Below are 13,492 nucleotides of genomic sequence, written 5' to 3' on the forward strand. Positions count from 1 at the left end.
CGCCCCCTGTCTGTCTCAGGGATCCAGGGTTCTATTCCTCTGTTGTTGGAGGGACGGATATAGCTGGGGTACGTGCACACGTGCAGTCATTCACACGTGCATGTGTGTCAGGGTGGGGTGGGTCATTATGGCGAGGGGTGGATTGGAAAGGTCATACAGTGTGTGTGTGTGTGTGTTCTTGGTCAGGGATGGAGATGCACGAGGTGTGTTTGGAGAGGTGCGTGAGTTACTGTAGGGTTGATTTTTAGGACGAGGATTTAGGAGGGCTGTTTCATAGTTGACCTTGAGGGTGCGTACTGCGTAGGTACTAAGGTAAAAAGGAGTCGTTTGTCATCGCTCGCTTTCTCTCTCTTGTTCGCACACACACACACTGTGGTTTTGCTCCTTAGTGAGCTGAGACGGTGCTTTGCAGGGCTGCGAGAGCAGCTTTGACTTGACTGCAGCGACAAGGCTCCATTTTAAACAGTTCGAAGCTTGCCTACTGTCAGAATAATCAAGAGACTTGAAGGGTCTTTTTGGCAGTTAATGTTTCTTTCATAGTGGGTTCCAGCCTCCTCATCCCCCTGCCTTAAAACAGTAAGACATTTGTCGTTAATCATTTTAATATGTCTCATTGGGAAGTGTTGGTGGGATTTGGGCATTTTACCTTATTCACGGAGGCCTTAGTGGTGGAAGCTCTTTCAGGCCTCACAGCTAGATGCACAGGTGTGTGTGTGTGTGTGTGTGTGTGTGTGTGTGTGTGTGTGTGTGTGTGTGTGTGTGTGTGTATGAGCAGGCGGTGTGTGTGTGTGCAGGGGGTATTTTTAATTGGTTTCTTTAATGTTCTTCAACACCCCGTAAAACCCAGGTCACAGTGGGACCCGGTAGGCTGAGCTTTTCTGCAGGCCCAGCCCCACCTATTTAGACAGAAGACAAGGAGGAATATTTGCCCAGGACCGCTCTCTATTTCACCTAACGATTGGATTAAATCTTCTCTCCAAAGCGATTTTTTCTTTCTTCTTCTTCTTAAAGAAACAGAATAGTCAGGGATTTCGTACTAATCTACACAAAGCTAAGGCTGTGGTTACAGTATGTAGGTTAGGTGTGGACGACACACACACAGGTTTTCCCTCCGTCTCTGTGTTGACATGAACAGGGTTGAAGGGACGGTCACTGCTGTCAGGAATTGTCTGCTGTCTCGTCATCCCACACGGATCTCTACTTTCCTAGTGCGAGGCATTTTTCTGTATCCATAAACCGTCTCAGAGTTGCCGTGCTGATCTTTTCTCCCGATTTTAGATTACAATGAATAAGATTACATGGACAGGAGGGAGACCTGATCCTAGATCAGCACTCCTGCTCGCTGAGATGCTTTGTGAGTATGGGCCAAGAACTAAAGCCTCGTATACACTACTACATTGTGTGTGTACATGCTGTCTGGCTGAGCATTTTAAAATCTCAAATATCCATACATACACACACACTCTGCCATGTCTTATCTCTGGCGGGTCGTGTGATTGGCTTGCCCCTCTCAGGAAGTGAGGGAAGGAGGGGGCGCTGCTGTGTTTGTCTTAATCCTCCAAAATCGGGAGAGAAACGGTTGGTTTAATGCTCAGCCTCTTCTACGCAGATAAGCCATTGGAAAGAGAGGAGGGGAGAGAAGTGGGAAGAGAGGGAGAGGAGACAGGAAGGAAGACGAGATATCCAGGCTTTGCCGCTGTTTTTTTAATTAAACCACAGAAATAGGCTAGGGAGAATAATTTCCAAAATGTTGCGTTTTCGAGCATGACAACTGTTCACCTTTTTCAGGATACTCAGTACCGACTTAGTTGGCTAATACATCTTTGGCAGATGACTGACAGAAAAGTAGGCTAGGTCCTCAAGATACCGTTGGAGAGCAGCCCGGGTTGAGGGTGGAACTTTTTTCAAAGATGACTTCACTTCAGCGTCATTTTAAGGAAACATTAGGACTTTAAATGTGTTGACGTAGGTTTCTATATTCCCTCGCCTCGCTCTCATTTCAAAAGTTAAACATAAACAGTTGTTTCAGTTGACGAGATTAGCTTCACCAACAGCTGCAGGATGACCGACGTTCCATTCAGCTGACAGGCTTTTTTGGGCCGGCGACCCCCACCATATAAAAAAGTGACGTAATCAAAGGCCATTGTTTACTTTTTTAATTTGGGGGGGCTATGACTGTCTATTACAAATCGTATCTGAAGGAAGTATGGTTTGAAGTGACTGAATTGCATCAATAAGGAAAGTGTCTGGTGATATTCCGTGTAGATAAGAACAGCATCGTTGATGTTCACCCCCCCCCCCACCCCCCCCCCCCGTCTGATTTCCGTGCCTGGTCTTGTCCGTGCTGTCCTGCGCGGCTTGAGGGGAAACGGTCTTTTCTTTCAGTGATGGGGTTATAATATTTTGTAGCTTAAAATGTTCGAAAGATAGCCACGTGTAGGAAGAAAACAGAAACGGATCTGTTACAACCTCATCTAGCGGCTACTGGTTCTATGAACCAAGCATGAATTTGATTTATATATATTTTTTCAAATCAGATAACCCCACCCCCCAATAATCGTCTGATAATTTTTTTATAGCTTTAAAGAAATATATAGATATTTTTGACTGTTCAATTTCAAGTGCCTCCGACCACAGTTCAATACGAAGCTATTGATTTGCATCTCTTCGGTACGACGCACTCCAAGAGGTTTGTCTGTCACATATTACTATACTATGTCCATATTGTTCCATTACTTTCTCGTGGATGTCACTCACTGATTGTCATAACATGAATGCATGCATGTCATCCCTTCTCCCTGCCTGAGGTGCTTGGAGCAGTAGCTTGGTTTTACCTCGGCTATAGATGTACAGGGATCGGCTAACTAGCCCTCCACGTTGGCTTCAAACTTCCCATGATCATAACATCCCACTCTGCATTCTAACTCGGATCCGATTGTCTGGGAATATTTGGAGCCAAAATGGCACCCATTTAATGATCAAACTTAAGGTTTGCCGAAACTGTACGAAATATCCATGGCTCAACATTTAAACATTGTCCATGATGAACCCTCACTGTCCTTACATGCAGGTGCTGTGACTTAACTAACCCTGTGTGTTCACTAACCAACCCAGTTCTGCTCACATCTGCCATTGTCTTGTTCCATCCATCCATGTCTTCCTTCCACATCGACCCCCTCCCTCAACCCAGCCATCCGAGCCCCTCTGGACCTGGATGACAAACCCAGGCGACCTGGTTCGAACTCCCACTCCCCTGAGTCGCATCCCCTTACCCCGGGCTCACGACGCGACCTCTCCCCCAAGTACGTTTCTTTTGAGCCTAGCAGGACCAGATACCCCCTATACGACTCTGTGGAGCCTAGCACCAGCGGACGTTCCCGATCCCCCGAGCACCATTTAGAGAGTAGGGGAGGGGGTAGTAGGGGCAAGCATGGAGACCCATACCCCGAGGACCACCTCTCCAATAGCAGGGGGAAACATGGGGGCAGTTACCCAGACTACCACCACCCCACCGAGGGTAGAAGTAGAGGGAAGGGGGGCCAGAGGGGCCGAGACCCCCAGGGGTCCCAGTCCACCTACCCAGACAGCCGTGAGCCCAGGAGACACAGGGAGGAGAGGGGGGATGAGGGAGAGCGGGTGGTGGTGAGGAGGAAGGAGAGGCCCGCCCGGCCGCCCCCGCCGTCCCACAACCCTGTGGAGGGAGACGAGGCCTGGGAGAGAGAAAGAGAGCGGGAGTGGGAGAAAGACCGGCAAAGAGAACCCAGGAGAGACGAGGAGAGGGAGAGGGACGCCCCGAGACACGAGGAGAGATCGCGAGACGGACAGAGGCATGGGCAGCGATCGCAAGACCAAGAGCATAGCCGAGACAAACACAGAGAAAAAGACAGACGCCGAGAGAGAACCAAGAGCAGGGAGCGAGGTCTGGATGAAGACTATTACGAGCCCATACCCAGCAGCCACAGCCGGGCCTGGACTGTTGGTGGGGAGGAAGGCCCTGGGGATGAGGGGGAGTGGGGGCCCATGGCCAGGCTCCACTCTGGCCCCAGTGAGCTGTGTGAGGAGGCCAGGAGCCCCCGCCCCGGCGTGATGAGGGGGGAGAGGAGAGGTCACAGGGACCCTGGGGAGGGGCCCAGCATGGGCACGGAGCGCTCCTACACGCACCCCGCTCCCAGGGAGCCAGGTACGGCGCAGCGCCGGGCCCATGGTCAACCGTGTGTGGTGTGTGCATGTGCAGCCTTGGCCCATTGCTGAGAGCTGCTGGTGGTGGTTTTGGCTCCCTAACACAATACTTACTAATCATACACTTATCTTCCTCTTCATCATCTTCTTCCTCTCCTTGGTGTGGCGGGTTTCACTCCTTCCCGTATCTGATTATCATTATGGTGACGATTCCACTGTAGTTCACAATAAAAGTCTCTGATTCACAATAAAATTCCCATGGTGGGAAACTGATGTGAATCAGCTGCTGGTGTTGATGGCTGAATCTAGGGGGGTGGGGAGTTGTGATTTGAGCTCAATGGATCCAGTTACAAATCGGGAAACGCAACATGACAGATGGTCCAGATAGAAATGTACTGTGTAGAACAGATATGATTCCATTATTTGTCAGCTTGTATACATTACATTTCTGTCTTGAACCTTCTAATTCTAGTCCTCAAGGGCTTCCGTCGGTGTGCAGTGTTTATAGCCCTACTCCCCACAACTGATCCAAGTACTGGCATCGATTTGTCCAAACGCAAATCTACTGTCTCGGACCATAAATTAAAACATGCCAGTGACTTAATCTAGTAGACACTGCACTACAGCCCTGGAGGAATCAGAGTTGGGGATACCATCAGAGTTGGGGATACTGTGGTTACGTCGACTCGACATACATCTGTATTAACTTGTATGTGGCGCCCCCTGCAGGTCGTATCGTGCAAGGAGGACCAGGGGGTCGCGGCGCAGTGGTGGTCGGAGGGGAGTACGGGATGGGCGAGGCCACCCAGGGCATCGCCAAGCTGGATCTGAGGGAGCAGGAGATCCTGGACATGGAGGTGGCCCGGAAACTACAGGAGGAGGAGGTCAAGGTGAGAGGACTGGTCAGCGAGTGAATGACGACCTCATTGTCAATTTAACAACAGAATTTATGTATTGGCGATATCCTGACCAGTCTACATTCAGTAGACCTCAGCTTTGTATTGTGCTGTGTAGCTTCATGTCTCAGAAGTCTTTGAGGAAGGTCTTCGTCTCGACATGGTCACCTCCTATGTTGTCATGATAATGCCTAGGGATAATAATGTTCAGTACCGACGAGGGGGGGGGAAATGTGACTCAAACTTGGCTTCTAATCGTTTTTTTCCGGGTTCCAGGCGAGCAAGATGGACAAGCGCGCAGCCCAAGTGGCTCAGGATGAGGTAAGGATGTGGCCGCTTCTCTCGGTCTGGAAACTTCCGTCTTTACAGACTGACTTCACTCCAAAATCTCTCTCTCGCTCACTTTATCGCGCTCTCTTTCTCTTCTCTCTCTCTCATTTTCTCTCACTGTCTTGCCCTGTCTCTCACGGTCACTGAAGTCTCGACTTTCACCTCATCAATAAAGCCAGCTATTGAGTGTGACAGTGGTTTGCCTTTGTTAAATAAATGATGTCCCCGTGGTCCATTTATTCTCTTTGGTCAGTTTTAATCTGGGGTTATCACATTTCACCACATCATGGGTTATAGCACCTATCAGTGTATACTGCCAGATAACATATGAAGCAGCACTACTGTATGTGCCTGAAAAGTTCAATCTGGGATTGGAAAAACAACAGTGGGTACCAAGCCACTTGTTTAGGTAAACCGCTGAGCGATGGGGCTGGAGAAAATGTTACCGCTCTCAAATTCATTGGGACAAGGAGTGCGTCTGTTATGTACTAGAGCTGTTTAGCAAACCAGGTTGTGTTGGCGCTGTCAGGAGATAGCCCGGCTGCTGATGGAGCAGGACAAGAAGGAGTACAAGAAGTCCAGGGAGAAGGAGAAGCAGGGGATGAGGCCAGAAGAGAGGGGGATGAGGCTGGAAGAGAGGAGGCGGCCAGAGGGAGGAGACTTCAAGGTGACTGGACTTCTTCGCATCGTTTTTCTGGACGAGATGACTTTATGATTAGTAACACTTTGACTTTAGCACTACATGTACAGTATTTTGATAGTTGTCAAGATGGTATGTGTTCAATACTGTAATGTTTGTCCCTCATATAGATGCATGTATTTTAACTGTTGTGCTGATTATGATCTGGTTTTGACATAGGAGTGCTGTAGTAAGAGAACCACGGTGTATTGGCACAGTTTATGGTGCCTGTTTTTTTTGTCAATTTGTTGATGATGGATTCCTGTCTGTATGTGTGTTCCAGTCAAACTCGGAGGAGGTAGTGCGTACCAGGTCCCGAGAGGAGGAGTACCAGAGGCACAGGAACCACCAAAAGCCTGCCAGGTATTTGTCTCACTCTGTTAGCTACAACAATGTAGAACACCTTATTACAACGTTGTAGCACCGATTATGTGTGTGTGTGTGCATGTAAACTCAGCAAAAAAAGAAACATCCTCACTGTCAACTGCGTTTATTTTCAGCAAACTTAACATGTGTAAATATTTGTCTGAACAAGATAAGATAACAAGATTCAACAACTGAGACATAAACTGAACAAGTTCCACAAACATGTGACTAACAGAAATGGAATAATGTGTCCCTGAATAAAGGGGGGTTCAAAATCAAAAGTAACAGCCAGTATCTGGTGTGGTCACCAGCTGCATTAAGTACTGCAGTGCATCTCCTCATGGACTGCACCAGATTTGCCAGTTCTTGCTGTGAGATGTTACCCCACTCTTCCACCAAGGCACCTGCAAGTTCCCAGACATTTCTGGGGGGGAATGTCCCTAGCCCTTACATCCAACAGGTCCCAGACGTGCTCAATGGGATTGAGATCCGGGCTCTTCGCTGGCCATGGCAGAACACTGACATTCCTGTCTTGCAGGAAATCACGCACAGAACGAGCAGTATGCCTGGTGGCATTGTCATGCTGGAGGGTCATGTCAGGATGAGCCTGCAGGAAGGGTACCACATGAGGGAAGAGGATGTCTTCAATGACAACAAGCTCAGTCCGATGATGCAGTGACACACCGCTACAGACCATGACGGACCCTCCACCTCCAAATCAATCCCGCTCCAGACCAATCCCGTTTGACGATAAACGCGAATCCGACCATCACCCCTGGTGAGACAAAACCGCGACTCGTCAGTGAAGAGCACTTTTTGCCAGTCCTGTCTGGTCCAGTGACGGTGGGTTTGTGCCCATAGGCGACGTTGTTGCCGGTGATGTCTGGTGAGGACCTGCCTTACAACAGGCCTACAAGCCCTCCGTCCAGCCTCTCTCAGCCTATTGCAGACAATCTGAGCACTGATGGAGGGATTGTGCGTTCCTGGTGTAACTCGGGCAGTTGTTGTTGCCATCCTGTGCCTGTCCCGCAGGTGTGATGTTCAGGGGTACCAATCCTGTGCAGGTGGTCTGCCACTGCGAGGACTATCAGCTGTCCGTCCTGTCTCCCTGTAGTGCTGTCTTAGGCGTCTCACAGTACGGACATTGCAATTTATTGCCCTGGCCACATCGGCAGTCCTCATGCCTCCTTGCAGCATGCCTAAGGCACGTTCACGCAGATGAGCAGGGACCCTGGGCATCTTTCTTTTGGTGTTTTTAGAGTCAGTAGAAATGCCTCTTTAGTGTCCTAAGTTTCATAACTGTGACCTTAATTGCCTACCGTCTGTAAGCTGTTAGTGTCTTAACGACCGTTCCACAGGTGCATGTTCATTAATTGTTTATGGTTCTTTGAACAAGCATGGGAAACAGTGTTTAAACACTTTACAATGAAGATCTGTGAAGTTATTTAGATTTTTACAAATGATCTTTGAAAGACAGGGTCTTGAAAAGGGAGTTTATATGTTTACAAAAAATATTATATACATCCATAGATAGATACCTAGATAGAGTGCAAGTCAAAAGTTTGGACACCTACACATTCAAGGGTTTTTATTTTTACAATTTTCTACATTGTAGAATAATAGTGAAGATGTCAACTATGGAATCATGTAGATTTTAGATTCTTCAAAGTAGCCACACTTTACTTTGACAGCTTTGCACACTTTCATTCTATCAACCAGCTAATGAGGAATACTTTTCCAACAGTCTTGAAGGAGTTCCCACATATGCTGAGCACTTGTTGGCTGCTTTTCCTAAACTCTGCGGTCCTACTCATCCCAGACCATCTCAATTGGGTTGAGGTCGGGCGATTGTGGAGGCCAGGTCATCTGATGCAGCAGTCCATCACTCTCCTTGGGCAAATAGCCCTTACACAGCCTGGAGGTTTGTTTTGGGTCTTTGTCCTGTTGAAAAACAAATGATAGTCCCACTAAGCGCAAACTCATCAGACCAAAGGACAGATTTCCATCGGTCTAATGTCCATTGCTCGTGTTTCTTGGCCTGAGCAAGTTTCTTCTTATTTGTTTCCTTTTAGTTGTGGTTTCTTTGCCACAATTCAACCATGAAGGCCTGTTTCACGCATTCTCCTCTGAACAATTGATGTTGAGATGTGTCTGTTACTTGAACTCTGAAGCATTTATTTGGGCTGCAATTTCTGAGGCTGGTAACTCTGAACTTATCCTTTTCCTCTGGGTCTTCCTTTCCTGTGGTGGTCCTCATGAGAGCTAGTTTCATCATAGAGCTTGATGGTTTTTGCAACTGCACTTGATGAAAATGTAAAAGTTTTTGTAATTTTACATATTGACTGACAATGTCTAAAAGTAATGGACTGTCATTTCTCTTTGCTTATTTTAGCTCTTCTTGCCATAATATGGACTTGGTCTTTTACCAAATAGGGCTATCTTCTGTATACTACACCTACCTTGTCACAACACATCTGATTGGCTCAAACGCATTAATTCCACAAATTAACAAGGCGCACCTGTTAATTGAAATGCATTCCAGGTGACCGCCTCATGAAGCTGGTTGAGAGAATGCCAAGAGTGTGCAAAGCTGTCAAGGCAAAGGGTGGCTACTTTGAAGAATCCCACATATAAAATATATTTGGATTTGCTTACTACATGATTCCATGTGTTATTTCGTAGTTGAGGTCTTCACTATTATTCCACAATGTAGAAAATAGTAAAAATAAAGAAAAACCCTTGAATGCTTAGGTGTGTCCAAATTGACTGGTACTGTATGTATATATATATATATGCAGTATTAAAGCTGATCTACCCCCCCCTTACACCTATTATTAATGCACCCCTTGTTACATTAGAAACACTTATTACACCAATATAATGTCCTTACAACATGATTTGTTCTTTCTCTCTTGTCTCTCAGACCTCCTCAACCTCTTCCACATGACTACGAGAATGTGGAGACCAGCTACAGCTACTCAGAGAGCCACTACTCTTCCCGCACTCCAGCCAGACCTGAGGCTGCTTACAAAGGTCAGTCCAGCTACTGGAGGCCCCTGGCTGTGTTTGGGCCTTAACTTACATTACCTGATTAGATCAGCGTGTACATTGAGTGCAACGTTAGACTGGTTCAATAGGACTCCTATTGTCACGTGATCGTTTTAGTGCAGATTTAACCCTCTTTCCAATGGAGCTAACTATCCAGCATACCACATTGTTGACATGCGCTAAATGGATTAGTTAATTTCCTAAGAGAGATATTCCACTGTTTTGGATTCTCTATTGTACACACACACAGTTGTGGTTGCAATGAAAAGTTGAAGCTTATGTCTGCTGTCTCTTTATGTCCGTCTCCTCCAGGTACCTATTACAGGCAGTGACCCAGGCTCCCTAAGTTATCCATCCGTGACTTTGTTGTTCCTTTTTTTAAATATTTTTTTTTTTACTCGTCGTTGCTGTATTTGTAAAAACTCCCATCACTTTATGTTGACCAAGAGCCTTGGGACAATGTCACCTCGTCGTTGGCGGTGCGATTCTCCAGCATGTGCAGTTGGCCGAGAGTTCGGGAAGCGTGCTGCTGAGAGCTGAAACATACACGCTTTTATCTTGATCTTTTTCTTTTTTTCCTTCTCGGTTTTCATCTTTCAATTGGCGCAACAGCCAAGACGACTCAAAGGAGATGCCTTGTGACATTTATCCTCCTGCTGGCTTTTAACTGTTGAAGATGATGGTGGTGATAAATGGGGGGGGGGGGGGTTGGGTATATGAAAGCATTTCTGTTTTGCTGTAGTTGTCGTTTGCTGGTGTTTCCGTCCGTCTGTGGATCATGCTCATCATGGTGAATCAAGCCTTTGCTGGATATACTGTATAACTGTTCAATCTCCATCGCTGTCTATGGGATGTGCCTGTGTTGAGCCGAAATGGCCGCCATTGTACGTCTTCGAGCCAAGATGGCTGCTGAAGCTCGTTTGAGGCAAAATGGCAGCGGCGCAGCTTTTTGCACTCCCAGGCTCCAGTTCTCCCATCCTCGTATTGTGCTGCGCGTCTAGGATGAACAACATGACAGGCCCAGTCATACGTGCTGCGCTGCATATAATACTCCTTTTGAAAGACACATTTTTAGCATTTTCTTCACAGGAAAAAAAGAAAACCTACTATATCAGGATGCTGGGTCTTTGGCTTTGTGTTTTAATGCTTTCCAGTCCAGAAGCGGATGGTGATCGTATGTGGACTTCTGACTTGTTGCTGGCTGTAAGCCATTTCCATATGCGTGTATTTTTCCTGTGTCTTTAAGGGGCTGGTGTATTTCCCTACTTGGATTAAAGACTTGGAGGTGGAAGTGGGGTTTTATGGGACATACTGCCATGGTTAAGTGTTTTATGTGCATGCTTACTGACTGTGTGCTCTCTTGTGGGCTGAATTTCTATCCTCTCTGCGAAACTCTTTGACACTCCTTTAGTCAACGAGAGCCCAAGCCACTGAAAACTCCATCCATTTTGTTTTGTGGATGAACAAAATGCTCTTTTAAAATGTTGCCCTAATATATTTGGTTGTATGTTCCATCAGTATTTGATAGTCTCATCTGTTTACATGCTCTCAGCGCTAAGACAAGTGGACCCGTAAGAATTGAATGCCTGTATATTGCACCTGTGTGCCAAACATACAATTGTGGTGGTCTTGGCAGGGCTGTATTCACTTGGACCCAAACGGGACAAAACAAGGAGGGACCTAACTGAATTCGTAGAAATAGAAACTCTTGATTTTTGTTGCAAAACATTTTCCGTTGCAAAATCTTGTTTTCTGTACATTCCATAATAAAAATGCATTCTGTCTCTCTCTCACACACACACCACTCCTCTGACTGAGAGGGTTGTGTCACTTCCTGTGTGTGTCACATGAGTAAGCATTCCCAGGGTAGACATGCATGAGAGTGTGGAGGGAAGTTTCAGTCATCCACAGAATTAACAGGGAAAGTGAGAACATGATTTCACCCTACTCAAAGGAACCTATTGACTCAGACAGCTGTGTTGATAGGGTTTACTGCTCCGTGGCCAGTTGAGTCATTTTCTTTTCATATTGAATAAAGATCACAATGGTGGGCAGTGGGAATAGAGGACATGCTTATCAGACGTCGTACTGTAATATAGATGCATGTATCAAAGGGGTTACGGGAGACTATAGGGACTTTTTGGATATAGAATGCCTCCCAAATTGCACCCTATTCCCTATGTAGTGCACTACTTTTGACCAGGACCCATATGGCTCTGGGGGGGAAATGTGTGCACTATGTAGGGAATAGGGTGCCATTTGGGATACGATGTCACCATGTTCTAATAATTGTTTATTGCACAGGCGGAAAGAGTAATCAGACACTGTTCTCAGTTTGATCGACATGAAATGTTTAATTATGATCCAATTATTATCCACGTCCAATGGTGTTGGTGGCATGCCCCGAGACTCTTCTGGATGAGATTTGTGCCATAAGGATGATTATTGTCAGGGACTTGTAGATAACAGGGAAATCGCTGCTCTTTTTAAGTTCATGACAGTGGAGGAGGATTGGCGTAAAAACTCCCAGAACTAAGGGATGTGTATATATCCTTTCGTCTGATAATAGGATCGCCTTGTGGACATATTGAATATCAAATCAGAATACGTGCATTATCTGTACAGATAGTGAGTGCATATTGGTGATTTGCTCTATACTGATGTGCTATATGCTGTGAGTGCAAAACGAACTCAAATCGAGTAACGGTTTCGCGATCCAGGGCCTGTATGCGGTCTACAAATCAAAAAGACTACGACGTGTGTTGCCGCTTACTGTAACAGAGACTGTTTTGTATCATGAACTGAATAAAGGTTTTGCTTTTACCATCTCAAAACAATATTTTGCATGTGTCTTATTCACTAAACGCATGTCCAATTCTGTGGCGTCACTTGTATTCTAACTTCAGGCCCGGGTTCTAAATCACATTTCTATCCAGATTAAAACATGATGCAAGGCACAAGTGAATGGTTTATGTATGGCCTCAACATTGAGGTGCATGTGGGTGCTATTACTGTAGCTCCCCTCAAAGAATCAAAATCGGGATTCACACTCCTAGGAATTTGCTTACGGTATTTATTCAGTGAGTTATAGATATTGTCCAACACGTGACCGGAAAATCGTATCGCAGAAGAGTTGACAATCAAAGCACAAGTAATACATATGTCAGTGTAAAGTCAACCATACTCTCTCAACGCTACACTGAGAACGTGTCGTGCCACATTCCATCTTTTCAGTCTCTTGTCAGGGAAAAGGGTTGGTCTGGGTAGGATTCCCCACTTACCTTTAGAGAGAGAGGACATGTATACACTTATTGCAGCATTCTGTTGATGCCCTGGTTTTGCCTGCACCACAATGTGGAATAGAGGAAGGCCGTCTCCAACACACAGGACTATCCAAGGCCAATTCCATGTATTCAGCCTACAAGTTAAGACCTCGGTCATGTTCACTAGGCAAACGTTGAAGAAAAGATTCCGTTTGTTCTAAATAACATAATGCTATCTGAACATTCCGCAACGTTGTGCCCTGCTTAATGCGCCCCTCATTAATCCTGTAACACCGACCAGGTTACAAGAAAGAGGCAAATGTTACAAAGCCACGTCTTATGTAGGCCTAGTCTAATTGTAATCTCTGTTCACACTTGTGTTTGTTCTGACTAAGCTGTTACGAGATATTCACCAGTAATGACTTGCTTGACTCCTGATCAATATTTGCATTACAAGGCAACTGTACCAAATGAGCATCACCAGTTCGTTACAAGTGTAACCTGTTTTCACTGTTAGGCCTGCAACTGTTTGCATATACGAAGTCTGGTTGGGCACGGAGGTAAAATGGTACTCAAATCATTATGGATCGAAATGACTAAACTAGCACATCATTTTTCCTTGTTTGAACAGTGACATTTGCTCACTTTTTCCCCCCGTCAATGTTCATGATAATGCAGAAGAAAATGGTGTACAAAAAAATGAAGGACACCTTCCTAATATTGAGTTTCAC

At 46.0% G+C, this 13,492-nt stretch overlaps 1 protein-coding gene across 4 annotated transcripts in view; it reads left to right on the forward strand.

Annotated features, from left to right (window-relative positions):
• ccdc50a (coiled-coil domain containing 50a) overlaps window positions 1-12,332 on the forward strand; it is a 31,782-nt gene extending 19,450 nt beyond the window's left edge. For 2 of the 4 annotated variants that reach the window (XM_071344625.1, XM_071344624.1), the window contains exons 6-12: window positions 3,191-4,180; window positions 4,909-5,069; window positions 5,352-5,396; window positions 5,935-6,072; window positions 6,368-6,447; window positions 9,374-9,483; window positions 9,811-12,332. In XM_071344625.1, the coding sequence (XP_071200726.1) occupies window positions 3,191-4,180; window positions 4,909-5,069; window positions 5,352-5,396; window positions 5,935-6,072; window positions 6,368-6,447; window positions 9,374-9,483; window positions 9,811-9,830 (1,544 nt within the window). In that variant the 3' untranslated portion in view covers window positions 9,831-12,332. Of the gene's footprint in view, window positions 1-3,190; window positions 4,181-4,908; window positions 5,070-5,351; window positions 5,397-5,934; window positions 6,073-6,367; window positions 6,448-8,194; window positions 8,372-9,373; window positions 9,484-9,810 lie in introns of those variants that run through there. The other 2 variants (XR_011668259.1, XM_071344626.1) reach the window with 2 other exon arrangements.
• The last annotated feature ends 1,160 nt before the right edge of the window (window positions 12,333-13,492 follow it).

This window comes from Salvelinus alpinus, chromosome 16 (assembly GCF_045679555.1).
Source record: "Salvelinus alpinus chromosome 16, SLU_Salpinus.1, whole genome shotgun sequence".
Taxonomy (NCBI): Eukaryota; Metazoa; Chordata; class Actinopteri; order Salmoniformes; family Salmonidae; genus Salvelinus; species Salvelinus alpinus.